General features: G+C 39.0%; 1 protein-coding gene across 2 annotated transcripts in view; it reads left to right on the forward strand.

Moving 5' to 3' along the window:
• Positions 1 to 20,272, forward strand: part of poc1a (POC1 centriolar protein A) — a 39,714-nt gene extending 19,442 nt beyond the window's left edge. For both annotated transcript variants that reach the window (XM_020636727.3, XM_020636728.3), the window contains exons 10-11: positions 7,261 to 7,539; positions 18,398 to 20,272. In XM_020636727.3, the coding sequence (XP_020492383.1) occupies positions 7,261 to 7,539; positions 18,398 to 18,508 (390 nt within the window). In that variant the 3' untranslated portion in view covers positions 18,509 to 20,272. The remainder of the gene's footprint in view (positions 1 to 7,260; positions 7,540 to 18,397) is intronic.
• The last annotated feature ends 1,295 nt before the right edge of the window (positions 20,273 to 21,567 follow it).

The raw sequence follows: 21,567 nt of genomic DNA on the forward strand, positions 1-21,567 counted from the left end.
AGAGAGAGAGAGAGAGGCAAGCAAGAGGGAAAAAGTGTCTGAGCACGTGAGGGAGCTAGACAACATGAGAACACTGGAGACGAAGAATAAGACGAAGTGGAGGCATGAACATAATGAAGGGAGAAAGATTTTGAGGCATTAACAGACACCTGTTTATCTTTGTTACACTGAAGACTGAGAGAGAGAGACCAGGAGACATAGGAAGAAATAAATGGAGGCATACAAAAGAGAGAAGACTATAACAATGGAGACAAATAGAGCAAGAGAGGGTGCGATTGAAAATGAAAGTGATGAGCTGATTAAGTGACATTACTGAAAGGCTATAGTGAGAAACACCCTCCCTTATAGCCCAGACCAGAGGCATAACTCAGAGCCGAGTTATATCATAGGCTTCATTCATCAAAAGGCATCATTGCAGTTTTTCATTGGATGTTTGCTCCACTGTAATTAAATGATTTGTCAGCTGTCGGTGAAAAGATTTGTCTACATCTGCTGGTTATATGATGACACACATACACACCCTCCAGCCTTACCTACTTAATAAAAAGAAAGAGGTCTTTATATAATGCTTAAATTCATCATTCTGATGAAGCCATAGGAGGCAAGGATAATAGATTGCCTCTGCATGCAAAATCATAATATGTATGGATTTTTTTTCTCTCCACATTATATAAAATATGTAGATCAGAATAATTGGCACCAACTATACCATCTGTGCTCAGAGTAGTGAAACGACAAGCCTGTATCACTTGCATGAATTGAACTTAAACACAGACATTATCCTCACACACTTAATTAACACTCGGGAAGCCTGTTGAATAGAGACAGCTGGTGTCAACACACATTATACTCATCATGGGTCTATAGTGCTGTAAATAATGGGGGGGTTTGTGCCTATGGAAAATGAGGTGGGCCACTAAAATAAATGTTTCCAGTGATGCTATTATGGAGTTTGATGTTTTTGCTTCACACCCCCGGTAACAACAGCACAAATCTGCAAGCTCATGTTTTATTTGCTCTGGCAGATGCAACAAGTCCCTCTCTTTTTCAGACAGATTTCCATCCAACTTTACATGTACTGGTCAGTGACACAACCATTTATCCAATATAAGGATGGTTTAATACAATAACTTTACTGTTGTGCATTTTTGTAAACAAATAATATGGCAGAATATACCGGGTTCACTATGGAGTCAGTATTGTGCAAACTGGACTCCATTGTAAATAATTTGTTGAGTTTTGTCCACTAAATCATGGCAACCCGTTTGCCCACCTTTAATAAATTGAGCAGTACGTGAAAAATCCATATTTTGACTGAGAGGGTAATTGAAGGGCAGCGAACTTGTCTGTGGTAAATGCTCTATTGTCGACTTGTCGAACACAGGTGTTAATAATAACAGTAATGATCTTTCAGACATGCCAGCCTGGCTGTATGCCTGTATGCTTAATGCCAGAGCTCTGGCACCACATCACATCTCAGTACATGAGATGTAGCCATGATTAGTGTTATTAGTTACACCTGTGTTTGACAGGACAAGCTGTGCACTGTACGATGTTATTCATAATTCAGATGAATACATATTGTGTACATGTTGAGTCAACGCTTTGACTTGTGCTCTTTCTATTCCGGAAAATCGAACTCACACTACAGTCATTGCCTGTGTTCGAACATTAAACCCCAAGTCATAAGACATACTCAAAGTTTAATACAGATGCTGATAATGACCTACAAAAGTAACCACACCATGAGCATAAATATCATCGTTTTGTAGACTTATTCTCATCATCACCTCTGATCCTGTACTGCACATAGATTGGGACACTCTGCGTCTACATTTTGACTGGGAAATGGTATATTTTTATGTCACACAGTTTGAAGGAAGTACATGGAGATTTTTAGAGAATATGAATCTTACTCTAAGTCATAACTGTACAGGACATAATGGACAAACTTAAAAGATTCTGATTGGCTGAAGAAATTAACAGTGAATGCACAAAGAGAAAAAAAAAGAAGTCCACCTTGGTTGGAAACCAGTCATGAATGTGCCCTCTTCCTCCTACAGCAAGGTATCTTTTATGTCTATTATTAATATTAGAACATGGCTGTATTTAACCAATAAAGATCATATTTTACATGCATCCTATACAATTGACTTTCAGTGTAACATTCCTGTTGGCCATGCTACAGGGCTACATCTTTCTGTATGATTATCAATTAAATCAATTTTTATAGCGCCAATTCATAAAAAAAGTTATCTAGAGACACAAAACGCAGCTAAAATAACTTACTCTTTGTTCTTTAATATTACAAAAGAGCAGGTAAAAAGACTTTACTCATTGTTATATTACAAAGAACCAATGTTAATCCATCGTGAGCATTGCACTAAGCAACATTTAGCAAAGTGACAGTGGCTAGAAAAAACGTCCTTTTACGAGGTAGAAATCTTGGGAAAAATGATGGCTCATGATGAACAGCCATCTGCTGAAACTTTGGAAAATAGGATAGGGGGGAGATGGGATAAGATGAAGGAAGAAGGATATGGACAAACAGAGGGGAGCAGCAGGCCATCCCCACCAACAATCCAGACAGAGCAACCTACAAGAATTAGGTACAACAATATATGTTCAACTTTATCATTTATATGTAAAAACATATATATATATGTAATGTAAATTGATATAGAACATATTTGAGAGCTTCTTTTGTATGATGTCGTTCATCGTTTGTACATATTACTTTCTTTCCCTTTTTTCTGTCTCCTTTTTTTTTGTTTTCTTTTCTTCTCTATTTTTTATTTTGTTTATTTATTTCACATGTCTGAAATAAACTTCAAACTCAAGACATGAGAGCTCAGGAGCTCCTGCAAAAATATATCATTAGTAACTAAGGTTCACAGACAGTGACATGCAGACATAATATGAAATTTAACTGTTGCTTGGTAAACACAAGTATTATCCAAACGGGGAGTCAATGCTAACATTGATCATACGCTTTATGACACCGCACATATCACGTTTGTCCACGCAGTCCACTGGGTTTCTCACACCTGCTTTAAAGTATATTTGTAAAAAAACAATGTCATACTTTTTGACCTGTTAATGTAATTTAATGCGTAAATGTGTTACCTGTCTTTTTAAGGTTTAACCGGGTTTTAGGTACTTTCAGGTGGGTCACCTCCTCTACAGTATGTGAGATGAATGGTTTTTCATGCAGGTTGCAGGGAAAATTGATGGCTCGCTGTGTCAGACTTAAGAGTTTAATTTGGGCCTCAGGAAATTTTCCACCGTTGGTTTTTCCACTCCAGGTGATTCATTAGGTGGGTGGTTATACTGTGTGCGCTGTGTGTGTGTGTACACTGGGGCATATCAGGGTTTTCCCCTTCGCTCAACGTAAGGTTACGGCGTTGCAAGATGTGTTGAGTTTCCAGACGATATCATGTTTGAGCATCAACATCGCTATGTACACGTGTCACATCGCAAAGGACTGTATGTAATAAGGCAAATAAAGCAGCAATGGTACACTGTAGAAAACCACTTTACTGCTTGATTGCAGATGACAGCTAGAAATGTTTGCTTTTATGACTAATTCAGAGAATACAAGCAGCTTTTATCCTTATTTTCAGCAGCCTCTTTTCTCTTTTACGGTTTTAAGTTTAAAGTATTTTTTTCACCGACCTATTCTGGCCTTCAAAAGAAACACAAGGCTTTCTGCATATCCGCACACACATCCATGACTGCTGTATGAGCATGTGTGTGTTTATGTAGGGACCAGGGCTCGCTGTGTGTTTAAGCAGCTGTTTTAATACAAAGCTATAAGTCGTACATTCAACAAGAGTTAATCCAGTCTTGGTGGAGCTTGTAGGCTCAGCAGAACTGCTCTATTGTCTCCTCTCTCCCTCTCTCACTCTTTCTCTCTTTACTCCTATCTCTGTTCCACCATGACAGAAAATCACAGCAGGAAATTAATGGACTAGGGGAATCCTGCCCTAAAGTCAAAGATAAACCCTTATTTATTCTTTAGATGTATGAGTTCATGGTGGCTATGAGTGTCTTTGACTGTCTTAGTATGTGAGAATGACATAGTTTACTCTACTTTACTCCATATTGTAATAATGAAAAGTATGCCTGCCAAACGATTAATCGCTCAAGTTCTTTAGTTAATTGCACTTAGTCACATTTTAATCACGTTCAAAATTCCATCATTTCGCATTTAAAATTAAAAATTGTTAGGCTTTTATTTTGAATTTTTGTACTGTCTTAAGCTGAGAGTACTTTACTTGCTGTTTGGATTCAACCCTGCTTTTATTTTGAAATAAAGTAAGGACTTTCTGGTAGACAGAAGGTTAGGACAATAATTTAACCTCGGAAAAAGAAACTCATCACGGATCAGAAACGAAATGAAAACCGCTCAAAAGAACGGTGAAAAAGTGAAATGTTTGCTGTCGTATGGCGGATATTACTTTTGACTTGTTTTCTGAGTTGTCTAGAAGTTTTTTGAAGTGGAAGGAGACATTTAAAGATGCAGCAGTGTCTTTTCTGGAAGCTTATACACGGTGTATGGTAAAAAAAGTAATGCATTAATTTTAGACCTTAATTAACCGGATTAACAAGTTAATGCCGACAGCCCTTTTTTAAAGCTCAAATTCACTGTGAGTTTCATCTACTTGTCATGTCACATTTAGTGAGTCCCACTAAACTTTGCTATATGTTTATGATTTGTCAGAATTGAGAAATGAATCGATAAAAACGTATTTAGAAACATCTCATAGCCTAAAAAACACAACTACAGTGAATCACTTCCCAATTGAGTGTCAGCGTGTTACCTCCGTCTGTTTCTAATACATCTAGCCAGGTGACCGCTCGCTTTATCTGACTTCATTAGGAAACGACACACTTTCGCAGTGAGGTCTCAAACATGAGTGTTAGTAGATGAACTGTAAAATGAGTAAAGACGAGCGCGCACACACACACACACACACACACACACACACACACACACACACACACACACACACTCACTCCATGTTCCAAGACAGAGGTCTGCAGAGACGGACAGAAACATGGAGTAACCTATAGATGTGAGCACGCAGTTTTGAGTCACATAGACATGGTTAGGGAGAGATGTGGTCACTGACCTACATGTGTTTATGTCTCATTGAATTAATCACAACACAGGCAGACTGACTGGCAACTTGTGTGTGTGTGTGTGTGTGTGTGTGTGTGTGTGTGTGTCTGTGTGTGTGTGTGTGTGTGTCTGTGCCTGTTAGCCTGTTAGCCTGTTTCTGAGAAAGAGACTCAGCAGTTTCCATCTTTTAACTCCATAGTCCTTTTGAACTCTGTAACAGTCATCTCTGTACTGAAAAAAATTAATTCAAGCGAGAAGTGATTAAGCTGCAAAGACAAGTGAACATTTGTAATAGTGCTGGGTTCATGTTAAATGAAACATTTTTGATTTACATTATGTACTGTAGATTACTTAAAAGCTGACAGTTGCCAATTTTATGAATGATTTAATGATGTAATTTTCTATTTAAGAAAAAGTCTTTATATACAGTATATAGGTTTATTTATTATTAGTTGAGTCAGTACCTTATGAAATCAACATTCAATCTTCCCAAAGACCTCAGCCTGTTTAACAAAAAGTTAATCAATTTATCAAGGCAAGTACATTATTACATTATTAGTAAATATTTACAATCTGTTCCGCATATGCCCTTCTCTCAGAAGGAAAAAACTCCCATAAAGTATATATAATGGGAAAATTACAAAATAAGAAAAACGTCGAGAAGAGTAAAAGAGGAGGAATGCCTCTTACAGGACAGACGCTCATGCAGAAGATATTATGTGCACAGACTACATTTCGTACACACACACTCAGCGCCATTCTGTCCTGCTGGTTCTGACACTACTGTTACTACTTCTGCTCTTAGCTCAGCGGGCAGAACATCTTGGCTCCACTATTACGCCTCTGTGACATTTACACTGATGGCTAAATGTAACAGGGGCTTAACTTTCCCAACATGAACAGGCAGTCTAGTAATTACCTTCATTCAACTCTGAAAACCCAGAGAAAACTATGGAGATCATGCAGCTACGCATCAGTGTTAATTTAAAATAACTTAAGATTTAGATGGAAAGTTTGTCCCTGGTGATGGAGCAGGGAGAATTCAATCTGTACCCGTACTACCCGACAGAAATCTGTAGTGGAGGCATCTTCAAAACTGATGATGAAAATGGTGTGTGAAGAGTTGACAATTCTGTTTGACGTTTGGCAATTATGGAGGGAGCGTAGGAGGAAACTGCAAGATGAACATCATTGTTGTCAAAAAACATTTGAGTCACAAATATTTGTGGTATAGGCCACACACCCTGCTCATAAAAAGAGCCTCAGGGAGGTCTGAGCAAAACATGAATCTCGTACCAAAAATCAAAAACATGGGTAGAGACATATGAGCTGAGTACCGGTAAGTCTCAAGAGGTCTTATATTATTACTGTTGTCGCTAAATGGTACAAATACTTACACTTTGCTGCAGACAGTCAGTTTGTGATTCATGAATGATGTAATTCAACCCTGTGTTCTTTCTTAACGAAGAAGACCGCAGCAATAATTTGATTTTATATGCTTAAATAGTTACTTATTAGAAACAAATGTAAAAAAAAAAAAAACGGTTGTGGTTAAGGGATTACACAAAGAGCCCAGTAACATTGTCTCAGCCTCAAACTACGGAGGCCCTTAAGGGGCCATTGTATCCATGCATTTAATTTTCTTCGTTTACACATGATGTCTTGTTGTTTTCTTGAGATGTCTGCTCATTTCTTGTATAACCAAGTTGCCAAAGCACTAAACAAACACAGAAATAGGCTCAACTTACCTCAATAGTGTGGGCAATGGTGGCAAGCCATGTCTTTGTCTGGCCTACTTATTCTAGATCGCCAGAAAATTATCAAATTTCCACATGAAAACAAGCTTTGCTATGTCCAGATATGAAAATGAATTCATCTTTTATAATGAGAAAAGCAGCTTTTTAATCCAAAGATAAATAAATCCAGATCCCGGGAAAATAGCTGAAATTAAGTCGTTATCATGGGAAATCCAGGGTTGGTATCTTGAGATAAATAAGTCAAGATTTATAGAATACAACCAGAAATTTGTTTATGGGAAAATGGAGTACATAATATGTTTAGATGAAGGTCAGTTTAAGGCTTTCGTAGGCCTGTTTTTCATACAATTCTCCAAATTGCATTTTCTGTATTTCCAGGCTTCTGAACCGTCTGAACATTTAAACGGACACGACTCCCACGCTGCCGCCCACGCTCAGAGCAGCACTCGCAGCAGCAGCCACAGCAGAGCGACTCATTCACACTCCTACAGACAGTCCAGCTCCGCCTCCTCCTCCACCCAGCAGACACAGAGCAAGGCCTTACCTCAGGACCCACAGCGGGTTCAAGCACAGTCTCAGGCCTCCGACGGAGGAGTCCCCGCTGGTCTAGCCAGCACCCTGGAACATATCATAGGTCAACTGGATATTCTCACCCAGGTAAGCAGAGTATGTGTTAATCTTTCATGACAAGCAGCATGCATTGTGCTCTCACTGAGCCTCCCACTCACACTGTTCAGAACAAACACTTCCCTTGCTTTCTACCTGCTCGCTAAAGAGCAAAATTATTCAGAGAGCAACCTCTTCAGGGCTATTTGCTTCTGTAGCAGAATGTTACACTTACTCTACATATGACTGTGTCTGTCTATCTCTCATTCTGAGCATTCATAGCACCATTTCATTGGCAACCATTCTCTACATGAAACAACTTGGACACCTGCCTCCAAAAAAATTGACATGTGATAACCATGCTTTCTGCAACAGAAATGGAATTCCATACTTTGCTATGAGCTTAAATAGAATAAAAAGATATTCTACCTACGTTAGCTCTCTGCATTTGTATTATGTGATCCTTGGATCGGCATGATGCAAATGTATGCACAAAGTCACAAGTTTTACAGTTTACTGTTAACCATCACTACAGTTCAGAAACATTTGCAATTTATAATTTAGAATACAAAATGCATTGAAGTGCATACTTTTTTTGAATTATAATCACAAAGATTCTTAGGTGAATAAATGTCTAAGTCACTATCTTTGGCATAATGAGTGAACACGATGGTAATTGAGCCAATGACACACTAGTTAAAGCCGTTGCAGTTTCAGTATTCTTATTCTGTACCCGGCTGTTGTTGGTCTGACAGTGAGAGCATACAGAAGACTGTTTTCATAAATCTCTACTGACTTGCAAGTAACATTTTTTTTTTTATCAGCAAACAAACAACGAGGAGATAAATGACAGAGAGTTTAGGAGCCATCAAATATATTTACAAATCCAAAGAAAAAGGAAATGGATTTGACATTTGGTTGAGTACAAACAATAAAAACTGTCAGTGGGGATGGATGCTGTTTGGATTCCTTCAAACAGTGCATCCAAAAACTCACCTGCTGCTATTTGTTGTTGTTATTGGAGACCAAAGAAAACAAAGACCTAATTTTAAGATTTAACGTTGTTACTGTGAGGTGTTTAAGTTTTTGCCACATCATTTTTACATTTTTTCTATTTTTGTCTCATTGTTCCTCAAAACATGAAGTTTGTCCGATCTGTCACAGTAAAAGTTTTAAACATTTAAACTTTAATGATGTTACTTAAACAGGCTGATAAACTTCTAATCTTCAAGTCAAGTAAACATAAACTGCATAGAAGTGAAATTAAAAACACACAACCCACAGCTCACTTCCTTTATGGGTTGGTTTCTACTCTCTGTGTGATTCCTCCCATGGCTGATGAAGGCCAGACATAGTTTAAAGCCAGACCACTGATGATGACCAAAAATAGCTCCTTGAACAAAACAGAAATCCATTGAGACCCTCACATCTGCTTCTTATCAATAAACGTCAGTATTCTTTTAGCTTTTTAGATGTGATCAGTGATAAATTTTGAGAGAAATAACCATCGGTGAACACAGCAAACCACTTGAGGCTGTATCAGCCCTATCTATAAAAAAAAAACAACAACATGGAAAACTGCAGTCACAACGTATGCCTTTAAACTGATCTATCCAAAAACAGGAAATGAAATGACTGCAGTTCTTTTATTTGCATTTGTTTTAGTAAGGTATCTTTTCTATAAAACTAATTTCAGAGATGATTTAGCGCAACTTTAAGTTCACACTAGTCGACTCATCTTAAGATAAGAAAACTCAGAAAACTGTCAGAATTCAAGGCAGGGTTTGTAATATTGGAAAACTAGCATGATTTTGAAAGTAGCATTCCCTCAGTGCTCCGTCTACACGTGCACAGCCCGAGTAATACTCACTAAAGGTCAGAGTTTGTGTATCTCTAACCTCTGGTTTTGTGTCTGCTTTGCAGCTTTTTGTCCTCAGTGTTAAGATCTGTAACCACACTCTTTAAAGAGATGATTAAAACATGAATCCCTTCTCTTCATAGAAGGCCTTTATTATGAAACATTTGCAGCTGTGGACATAGATTCTATAATCCGATTAGGCGCCGTTCATTCACAGTGAACATTTTTCAATTAAGGTAGTGTGGGAAAAACTATGAGAATAGAAAATGCAAACATTATGTATGAGACATAATGCACTATTTCTTCTTTTAGATGTATACATACACTCTGAAATGATTCTATGGTAAGTAACAATACAAGCAGAGAATGGTTCTAATGCTACAAAGAATAGTGAAAGACACAAATACATCCATAAAAGTAGAAAAGAAAGCACCAAGTGTTTTTGCCTTGGTGTAAGAAAGAATTCATTAAGTGTGACAATTGAACTGTGGAACATGGTTTACGGCTAGAAAAGAAACAGTTGAGAGGAGCGAGAGCACCCTGGGCAGATGAAGAGAAAGGTGAGGTGGAAGAGGAGCACAAACAAGAGGGCGGAGAGATGGGAGGAGTTGAATGAGATGGAGCAGAGAGAACCCAGGGAGGTTTTGTGTGTGTGTGTGTGTGTGTGTGTGTGTGTGTGTGTGTGTGTGTGTGTGTGTGCGTGTGTGTGTGCGTGTGTGCGTGCGTGCGTGCGTGCGTGCGCGCGTGCGTGCGTGCGTGCGTGCGTGTGTGTGTGTGTGTGTGTGTGTGTGTGGGTTTGTGTGTGTAGGACTTTAGCTTGGGGTTGTGAATGTGTCCTGAGGAGAATCCATCATTCATATATGAGCACTGGCAGCACTCTGCCTCACTCACCAATAGTAAGTGTAAATGCTTAATGGCAAAGAGGCACAAACACTTCTCGTGTGTGTGACTTGTGCGTTTGTGTGTTTGTGTGTGTGAGTTTGTGTGTTTTTTTTCAAAGGGTTTCTTCTTGGCTTGTATCATTCTTCTTTCTTCTCTTTCTTTCTTGCTTCTCGTTGCAAGATGCAGTCCAGCATGTGGGAGCGTTTAATTCTGGCTCAGGGCAGCCAGGCAGCTAGCTGACCCCTCCTTCAGGGGGTGGTGCCAACTTCCACTGTTAGTACCTGAGCCCTAACACCAGATGAATGTGTATCTGGTTTAATCCTTTGACTCTTGTATTGTTTGGTTTTAACCCATCAATACTTTTAAACTAGGTTAAGCATCTGTTTAGGAAGTTATGGTGGTCCAGGAGGACTTTTCTTTATATATGATATAAATGTATATTTGTAACATCTTGTCTGACCTTCTCTTGAAGGTCATTGAGAGAAGATTATTCTACTGTGGCATTGTGACTTCCAGTCGTGAAAGTGTTGTAGGATGTTGTTGGTGCTTCTTTGGCTTGTATCTTGTGTTTTTATTGACTTTTTTTTACACTGTGGTTTTATCAAAGACACAGAGTTTCACACTTCTGTTTACGAGTTATTTAATGAACTTATAAAACTTAAAACACGTGAAATCAACAAGGAGGGAAAAAAAGTGCAGTGACATAATGAGAGTTTATATGTATTATATGTTCCCTGTGGATATGGAGCTCACAGCATTTATCTAACGCACGTTTTGTCTCATTTCTATGTGTGACCCATTTCTTTGACAATGCTCACAGGGCGGCCATTTCCCCTCTCACCTTCAGTGCTGAGTGGGAAACTACAGATTGCATGGAGTAAGAACATATTTATATCTCATTAGCTAGTGCCAAACTACAGCTGAGGTAGTCAGGATTAAACGAAGCCACCCACTAAAGTAGATTACGGTTAGCTAAGAATCAGCTGGAAGATAATTTAAGGATTTGTTAATGTTACTTATAACAATATGAAAGTTTAAATTCTTGGCTTGAAACATACATCTTAGTTATGTTGGCTAAGAACTGGTTGAAAGATCACACCAGCTGTAATCTTTCTAACTGCAGCAAAATATCAGAGATATTGTTTTTGTATTTCTTTTTGTATATAGATATTTCTATATGGCTCCATTTCCCTCCAGGTTGTCCCTACAAATTGTCTTTTCATTAAAAAGTGAGGAGTCAAATGATAACGGTGATCACATTTGATACATCCATGGCTTTCAACCTGGACTACGGCATTAAAACATTGTAACAGCATTTTAGATTTCCACTCAGAGGGAAATGGCTGCTGTGGGAAGATGTTGGATTGGCTTCATATTAGTCAACAAATCTGCAGGAGGCAGTAATGTGCCCCTCAAAGAAGTGCCCCAGAAAAGACAGACAAGAAGTAAATTGACAACAATTCATCTTTCATAACATTGCATAATATTACAGCCAAGAACTGAAAAGAACTGTAAGAAGAGTTTCAAATTGTACAGTGAAGTTTACCAGTGAACCTGTGTAGAGGCTCACATCAAGTTTAGACAACTGCTTATAACAAGTAAACTGCACAAAGCCCCGTGTCCACCTAGCATTTTTCCTTAGCGCCAGCGTCTTTTTTCAGTTGTTTTCAATGAGTAGAGAGCGCTCACAGCAGAAAGCAACCGCGTGGAGAAAAAGCGCAGCGCCCAGCGTCTTTTTGCCGAGCACTCAACCTTTTTTTTTTTCGTGCGGCCGCTCCAAGCGCTCAAGTTGAAAATCTTTTAACTTTTCAGAAAGGTGCTGTTGATGTCACCGGCGCTCTTTTCCAAATGTATGACATTCCCTTTAGTTTTGCAGTCTACGGATCGTGTCTTGTTGTACCCACATCTTTTTTGCTCCGTATCTGATCAGGAAATAAAGGATCTAAAATAAAATTAAAAAAACAGTAAGAAGTAACAGAGCAGTGTCGGTCATACAGCAGCCGTTGTCATAGAGACAGGACGGACGTGCATCGCTTTTCTTCTCAGCGCACAAACGCTTCGAGCAAGAGCTCTCCAGCGCACAGCCAGCGCTTTTCTGCCTGGACAAAACGCTAGATAGACACAGGGCCTAATGGACTAAAAAAAAAAAAAAAAACAGGACGTAACAACTCAGTCAGACCATCAGACGCACAAGATTGATTAAATATAGATGAAAATTTTGTTTACATGCTTGATTTTGTTTATAAAACAAATTTAACCAATGTGGGTTCTCCATTAATTCACATTAAGTCAGACAGCTTATTCATGTGAAATAAAGTACAAGCCCTTTGTATTTCTGAGACATGATCCGCCTGACTTTGCTGCAGTTTTTGCATCCAAAATGCACTCGTATTGATTTATAAAGCTCTACGTGGTGTGAGACAAAATACACTTGTTTCTTATTTCTGTCCCACTTCAACCAACATGACATTTTAATTCACCTCTGCCCATACGCTGGAGATAAACCCGACAAAGCAACATTATTTATTCCCGCACTATATTCTTGCTCCTTTACACGTCTTTTCTCCCAGTATTATTTTTCACTGTTACAGCGCTTTGTAACTTTAATGGTGGAGGAGACTGAGAGGGAAGACGATGAATTATTCAACATAAGACTGAAGCTTCCAAAAGCCACAGTTTGCTGTGCTGGCTGTTTTTCACTTGTCTGACCCCCCCCTCTTCCCCCCTTCAAACCCCCCTTTCTTTCTCTCTCTCTCTCTCTCTCTGTCTTATAATTCATGACTCTAACACCATGTGCCTGCTGTGCTCACACTTATCCTTTTCTTTCACATTCTTCATTTTAATTATGATCAATATTGAATGAATAATATTGAATGAATATTGTACTGTAGTGTCCTCTCTTTCTCACTAATCATTGGACTGTGGTGTACCGTGATTCAGCTCATATCGGGGAAATTTAGTGACAAAGTATTTAATTAACACTTGCTTCTTTTTAACATCATTCTTTTTTTTCTGAAATTCTCAAGAACTACCAAGTAGCTTACGACAATAAAACTTTGTTCCCTTTTTTTGTGTTAGTCAGAATAGATATGAAAGGATATAGACAGAATTCAGTGAATTCAGATTCCTGTTAGAAGAAGTTAGAGATTCAGGGAACATTAGGAGAAAGTGAAAGAAGGATGTCTCTGTGCACTTTTTTTATAATTGTTTCTCCGAAAAAGATTAAAATTATGATTCAAGGGTAGGCTCTAAACTTTTAGAAACCACTTATCTTTTTGCTGACTTGTGCTCTTTGAGGGACTGTGGCGTTTTTTTTTTTACCGCAGTGTTTGACATATAACGAAATTGGAAGCCGCCTCTGATTTGTACGTATGGTTGAATTAAAGTGATACAGGAGAATTAAACCATTTCTTTTCAACGTCATGATCTGCAGAATCTTTGGACTGTTTCAAGAAGCATCTTCAAACTCACCTGTGCAGACGAGCTTTCATGTAACTCCCAAACCCTTTCTCGTGCTGAGTTTGTTTTTGTGTTTTCCTGATTTTAACTTTGCCATGCTTGACATTGTGATTTACTTCTGAAAAAATTATCTCCATATGAATTGTTGGATTGCTTTTATTTGTGAAACACTTTGTAACTGAGTGTTTTCAAAGTGCTATATAAATAAAGTCTTACTTACTTACTTACATCCATGACAGTCTTATCGATTACATTTCACCTTTAGTGGACCTTAAAGAGTAATAGAAAAATCCCTGAGATATGTAACCAAAATGAACAGAAGTATGATACACTAAAGAACTAACATTTAAACTGTTTGTAATCATGAATTCTGTTCAGAAAGCTTTTTATGTCATCTAAATGTTTAAAATCATTTAAGGAACAGTTAATGTTACCGTGCCATCTGCCAAGTCTTTATGCCTAATTTTGTGATAGTTCACTGAAGCTGTTTCCATATATACACTCCTGAAAATATCTAGATCATTTCAGGAGGTCCGATCCTGACCTGGCTGTTCACATATGCTCCTCACAGCTGGAGACTATTCCTGTCAGATAGAAGGGGGAGGGGGTGACGTTAAAAATAAAGATGCGGAAGTAGCGGCCGAAGCAACAGAGTCCGCTACACACGACGCTATAATGAGAATATTTGCCTTTATATCAATGCTGTGTGTAGTTCAACGGAATCACACTTTTAACAGAAGAGTGGAGAACAACTGTTTAATTATGTGCACAGAGATCGTCGTGGTCGTGTGAAGATACTCTATGCACCGTGCAGCAGTCACAGTATATAAACGTCACCACCCCCTCCTATTGGCTCAAGGTGAATTCTCTGGAGAATATCCTGCTGCGTTCTCACATCAGCTCACTTGCAGGACATTTTTTAGGAGTCTGGCAGGAGAAACTCCGGATGAATTCAGGTGTTAAGGTGTTAGGTGTTAAGAAAAGAACTGACACGGCCGTCTTCTTCTCGCTTTGATTTTCAGACTATTGTAGCGTGGGTCATACCAGAGCTGTGAGACTTTGTAACAGAGGCCAGTTTCTGCTCGGGGCGATGGAGAGTATAATATGTTCTGGAGAAGAAAAAAAACCGGCAAACTCTATTTTTAGGAGCGTAAAGATTTGGTTTCTACTCCAGATGAAAACTATATGCCCGTATAATGTTGCTGCTGCCTGGGGACACGTGCAGGATCACACACACAAACACCAATAACCGTCCGGGCTGAGGACCAGGCGCCGGATCAGGTTGGTAAGATAAACAGGCTAGTATTGATCTAGAAAACAGAGACAGGCAGAGAGAGGGAGAGAAAGAGGAAATACAAGCCCACTTTTTTCTTTTCCGTGATGCAAAGCAAAAGATCTTATCATGTTTTTATGACCCAAAAGAAAACACCGCTCGCCCACTCCCACACACTGTTGAACTGGTGTGTGTGCGGAGAGTGCTGGAGTGTGAGATTATCTAAGGGATTTTAACAATCTTGGTGAATTCCGTCATCATTACATGTTTAATTATTCATGCCTTGTTGAGTGTGTGTGTGTGTTTGTGTTTGTTTGTGTGGCCCTTTGGGGTCACATGAAGCCAATTACCAAACACAGCTGGACTGGCGAGTTGTGTGTATGCTGCACACGGTGTCTCGGGTTTGAGAATGACTGTTTTTACTTGTGCACCAAAGATTGGAGTTGATACAAAGCTATGATGCATTCATGCAGCAAGATACAAATCCTTTCTCCAGCAGCTCAGACAGCCTGTGTGACACTCTCTCTGCTCTTTGTAGGGGTGTAAGGACATCCGATAACCTCGACTGGAGGATAGTGATAATGTTTTAGGTGATACTGTATCCATCATGATGGAGCGTTAGCTTTCTATTCTGTGCTCATAAAAAAGAAAAAGGTTTTCTTTTTAAATAGCTGGATTTCGACCCATTTCATGTTTCCATGTGGACATATGAGGAATTCTTAATAAGATGTTATCACAGTTTACGGGTCGTAGTAGTAGAGAGTGGATAACCTGGACAGGACATTAGATTTTTATTCTCTATTAAACACCAAAATAAGTGAATAGCTTTAACACTTTAATTTAATGTTTATTTTTGCATGGAAGAGGTCATAACATCAGAGTTGGCGAGCTGCTGATTTGCTCCCATCCCATCCTGGGCAGGTTGACAAAAAAAAACTACAACTAAAATGGGACAAAAGACAATCAGAGTGAGATGATTAAAAGAATCAGAACGATAAAATGTTTGTGATTTTTGTGTTGATGAGTTTGGTCACACCACATGTGGGGTCACTGTTATGATTACTTTTTAAACGATTGGTTTTTCTCATAATGTTTATGATTTGATTTGGTTAAAATGTTCCTGCTTAAGCACATACATGACTTTTCATGCAGTACATATTTCATATCCATATTTACATGTATAGGTTGAGTCTCAGTTGGCAGAGTCGGTCGTCTCCTAACCGGAAGGTCAGGGGTACGACATACAAACATACATATTCTTTGGTTGTTGTAGATGTTCAACAGTTCTGTAGTTTGCAGTTTAATTTGTGAAGGGACTGTAATGGAGTTATCATTTGTTCTATTCAGTCAGCTAATCACACATTGTCTGGATTCTTTACAAATCCAAAGACACATTGGGGGTTCAAAGTTCTTTTATCAATGACATTGTTACTCACATTACCCTGAGTGTATCGAGTGACAGTAATGACTTGTAGAAAGAGAGGCACAGCTGAAGCGATGGTGTGCCACAAGTGTCAGAGTACTGTTATTAAAGGTGCTATATAAATAAATCTAGTTATTATAAAGGATCAGTTATTTAGAGCCTTGAATGAGCACAACTTCATGTTAGCATACATTTATTTTTATAACAAATCTAACCAGCAAATCAGTTAAAGCGGAACTATTTTAAGAGGAGCCGTAATTGCATTGTTTTTCCGTGTCTGTCTCTCACACAGCTGGTTTTGTTTTGATAAATGACTCATCTCCACTCTGCTTTCTAGCAATTTCAAAATTACACTCACTGGCACAAAGTGAGCCAAAGAGTTCCAGGTCAAGACATGTTGACATATCTTTCACACACAGGTCCAAATCTCGACAGGTTCCCCTGACAGCAGGAAGAAATGTTTACTGTCTGATGGTTCCTGTGCCGAGACGAATCTGAAGCCAAGTACTACTGCCTAAAATGGTTTCATAGCTGCGATTGAGTTTGTCACTAGGCGACATTAGCTCAATAAACTATCATATGAAATATCAAGAGGGAACTGTATCCACCTTAGTGTTTCTTTAGGTCCTTAATTGTGCAAACAGACAACATTAAAATCAAATCAGAGATGAATGTGTACATAAAAAATGCACAGGTTGAAAACCCCTGAGGGAATGTGAAAGTAACCCACCTAAGATTTAAATGAAAAGATCTACAAACTTTTTTCACAAATGACGAGCAGACATGTTCACAGAAAGTCTGAAAGTGGAAAGAGAGGATGATTCATTTACAAATAATCAGTAGATTATATTCACTGTAACGTACTTCATTCAAATGCTCCGGTAAAGTCGTGTTTAAAGAGAACTTCTTTTCAACCCAAAATAGAAGAGTGACTACGAAGTGAAGTGAGAACGCTGATCCAAATGATTGGACCTCGACTATCTGTACAAGATCAACAGATCTGTTGTGGTAACAGTGGATCTGAGGCCTATTGACAAAAGCTGTTCAGAGAAGTTAGAAGCAAATTAATATGCCTCTCTGCAGTGTTTCCTGAAGAAGATTAATTTAATTTCTTGTCGTCATTCAGTAAAACTTGTCTTCACCATCTTTTAATTGTGTTTTTTTTTCCGTGAACTCAAAAAGTTCTACAGCTGTTTTCTTAAATGGTGCAAGCAAATAACTGGTCGTGTATTCTTCAAGCATACCCAAGATGATGAGGAGAAGCACTCTTTTAGCCAGGAAGCTGCAAGTAAGTCTAAAGATTTAAGATTATCAGTCTTGGGAAGTTATAAACGTTTCTTGCCCGTGCATGATTCCTCTAATGCTCGCACTTTGTTTTAGATGGTAAAGGGAAGATTAGGTTTTTTTTAGTTTTTTTTTTTACCTTTGATAGAATAAGAGACAGAAAATCCATCCAGTATTCTGCTCAGATGAAGGATGACACCTCTGGAAGTTACACCTCGAGTACGTCTAATAAAAACCAGCTTAAACGACAAAGAGTGATCAGTGTACAAGCACGACAAATACTGTCACTGTTGGAGGATGCTGGGAGGAAAAGTATGTCGCTCTGTGTGATCTCACTACCCACACATGGCCATCCTTTTTCAGATAGCAACTTTCTTGTCTTCTCCATGTGCGTAAGAGTGTTTATGCAACTGTGTGAGAGGGAGAACAAGAGAAAGTGCGTGCCAGACACAGAAACTCTGCCCGGGCTGCAGATCCCCTCTACGATAATCAGCTGGATTGTCTTGCACGCACAACATCTGTCTCAAACACACAAACTGCCTCTTTCACACACACAAACACGCCCGTTATACAGTCATTACTGTCAGGCTGATGCTGTACAGTCCCCTCTAACATGCTCTTACTCTCTTATCCGTCTCCTTCCTTCCACTTTTCTGTCTTTGTCTTACTCCTCCCCCTCCCCCTCTCTCTCTCTATCTCTCTCTCGTTTTCTCTCTCTGCCTCCATCCAGACAGTTTCGATCTTGGAGCAGCGGCTGACGCTGACTGAGGACAAGCTCAAAGAGTGTTTGGAGAACCAGATGGAGATCGGCCTACATCTCCAGAGACGAGAGGAGGCCTAAAGATGGCGGTGTCGCCGAGAGGTCGAGCTGAGTGGTGTGAGGGAAATGGGGTCACATCTCCACCATTAGCAGCAACACTCATACAGAACACTCTCCGTGTTGTGAGATTACACTTGGAAAAATGCGATTTTCACACGCGAACACATTCACAAGGGTTGGCGTGAACCATTTTCCTGACTGGACTTCAAATGCACCCTGAGCCTCCCTGTGCATGCAGAGTGTCAAGTTGTTTTACAAAGAGATATCAGAAGTGAAAGAGCTGAATATTAGAGAAGTTGTTCCTCTACAACAGTGCTGAGAGCGCAGTCTCATTTCTGCTGACGAAGGACCTGCTGCTAGTCACTTAGTGTTTGTGTGTTTGTGGGCGTGTGTGTGTGTGCACACAGTTTCTTTAAAAAGTGTAGACACATGTGACTTTGGTACTTGCCTATGTACTGCACATGTGGATGTTTCAACTCCGTTTGTGCAGCAAGCTCGTTCTAAACGGTCTCAATAAAATGCTGTTTTCCCAAAAACACAAGAAAACACACAGATAACGTCACCCTCTCAGTTGAACTCAAGCTAGTACAGGAATTTTATAGTTTTTTAAAAGTGGCGGCTTGTTGAATTATCCGTTAAATTGGGTTCTTAGCTATCATATATTTAGTAAGTATGTTGTTCCCAGGTGTTTCTTTTTTCACATGACATTATTGCTAGAGGTGCTGATACTGCAGCGCTAAACCAGTTCATTTACGGTCTGACATGAAGTGAGTTGGTAAGTTAAGGTGAAACAGTCTGCTGCTGTTCTTTTACTTTTTCTTTTTTTTTTTTTTAATCAAACAAAACCTTTAAAAAACCTTCAACTTAAATTGAAGTGATTTCGGTCTTAATTGTCACCTCTATCGTTACTCCTGAACCTGAATACTCCTGAATACATCAATAACTCTACTTACACTGCTCTTAATAGAAGGGATGGAAGCGTTCTGAGTTCAAAAACAAAGACAGTTAGTTTTGTGAAGCATCATCTCAAAGAAATGTGAGTTGTCCCTATCGGTTGACAGTTTTAGTTGGTTTCAGTTGATGTTAGTTTGAACTAGTTCCATGCAGTGAGATACAGAGTTTACATTTGGTAGAGGTTTCCTAAAGACAACATTGCCTTACATTTGAGGAACCTTTCTGGCCTTGAAATGTGTGATACCATATACATGTTCCTTTTTTTAAGATGTGCTACAGCTGAACAGATGAGCAGTAAACCAATTAGTTGATCGCACAAAAATGCAATACAAATTCAATATTGGTTCAATCGTTTCATTCCGTTTCAAAGCCGAAAAGGTCAACCATAGGTCAAACACTTAAAAGTCAAATAAACAGCAGAAAGTTGCGTCTTTGAAAGCAAATGAAGGGTCTTTGGGTTTTAGACTGATAGACATGACTTGAACATTGCTCTATGAGCTGTAGGAAGTATCGCAGTGAATTAAAAAGCAGATGCATTGAAATGATAAAGATTAGTTTCAGCTCTACTAAGGTCCACGGGTGGAGTGGGAACGTGTTGAAATCACTTTCTGTTGTGTTCTTCTCATTGGTTTGTCCACTCTGAAAGAAATTGAAAACAGCAGTCTTGTCATAAAGTTGTAATGTAAGTGCTTTTAAACTTGTATTTTCTAAATTAAAAATGTTGTTATAACTGCAGTTTGAAAGATACAAATCTTTATATATTTCTGTCTGAAACTTTTATACACTGTATGTAACTTATTGTTTCCCTTCTTAATAAATATTTTTCAGTTATATCGCTGACTTGACATTAGTTGATAAAATGATCCCGGTGGTACTCATTACAAGTCTTTATGTCTCAAGTGAAAGACAGTTTGTTTTCATAAATGTTGCCAAATCTATGATGTCACCCGTTACTGTAAAGAGAGCCCTTCCTGCTGTGATTGGTCCACAGCGCCCCGGCAGTTACCAGAAAAATCACGACTTTTCTGTCTTTATTGTCCTCAGCAGAGACGTTAAGATCATAAGCCGTGAACTGTGTCATCCTGCTCCCTGGGCCATACAATTTTTTTTTAACCCTTTCTCTACCAGTTTGAGGGATTTATTACAAAAGCATGATGGTGGCAGCTCAATATGTCTGCCTTGCTTGTGTTCAAAATCCTTATGTTTCAGCCCCGGAGTAATTTACGTAACTTAACCGCTGATGCTGCATCAGGACTTTTTATTTTTAGAAGCTTCAATGAAAATGAGCCTGGGGCAACTTTAAGACACTCACTGTGTTTACCAAGTAACAGATACATCAGAAACAGGTAGATCCATTCATTTCACTTTTTTATTTAACAAACTGGTAATATGTTTACATAGTAAAGCTTTGAGTTATACTGAGACTTATTGTGAAAGTCTCTGCGGCTCTCGGAGAACAGTGAGGCATCATTAAGAGGGGAAAATATTAATGACTGTTTCTTTAAGACTCTCTCTCAGGCTCCGCTCTGATGGAAAAAGAAGAAAAACAAAACTGGAATTCTGGAGCTGTGCTGCCGGGCCCACGCTCTTCCTTCCTGTCTGGGGCCCGAGGACACACACACACTGACACACTCTCGGGCACTCATGCCAGAGAAAACGGCTCCCTTTACTATGGGCCTCAACCAGACGGCCTGCCAGGAGCTCTAGTGGAGGAGAGGAGGGGCTAAAGATTGGGTTCAATAACTGCAAGTCTTGACTTTGTGTGTGTGTGTGTGTGTTTGTGTGTTCTTGTACTACCTTCTTTGTGGGGACCACCTTAAGTATTACACTTGGGAGAGGACTGAGGACAAGTCTACAAGATGAGGACCCTCGCTTTAAACCAAACATTCATAAAGATTTTCCTTGAGTATTAAGATTGGTTTTCCAAGTTTAAAGATGAAGTCATTAAATTAAAAAAAAAAAAAAACTTAAAATCAAGTTGTAATTGTAATGGAATTTGTTTTGGCCTTTTCATTTTGATTGCACAGTGAATATCTTTTGGTTTCTGGCCTTTCTTTAGACAAACCATGACCTTAAAAGAAGTGAGAGCCTGTGGTGACAATTAGTATTGTTTGGCAATTTAAATG

The sequence above is a fragment of the Labrus bergylta genome, chromosome 5, assembly GCF_963930695.1.
Source record: "Labrus bergylta chromosome 5, fLabBer1.1, whole genome shotgun sequence".
In the NCBI taxonomy this organism is placed as follows: Eukaryota; Metazoa; Chordata; class Actinopteri; order Labriformes; family Labridae; genus Labrus; species Labrus bergylta.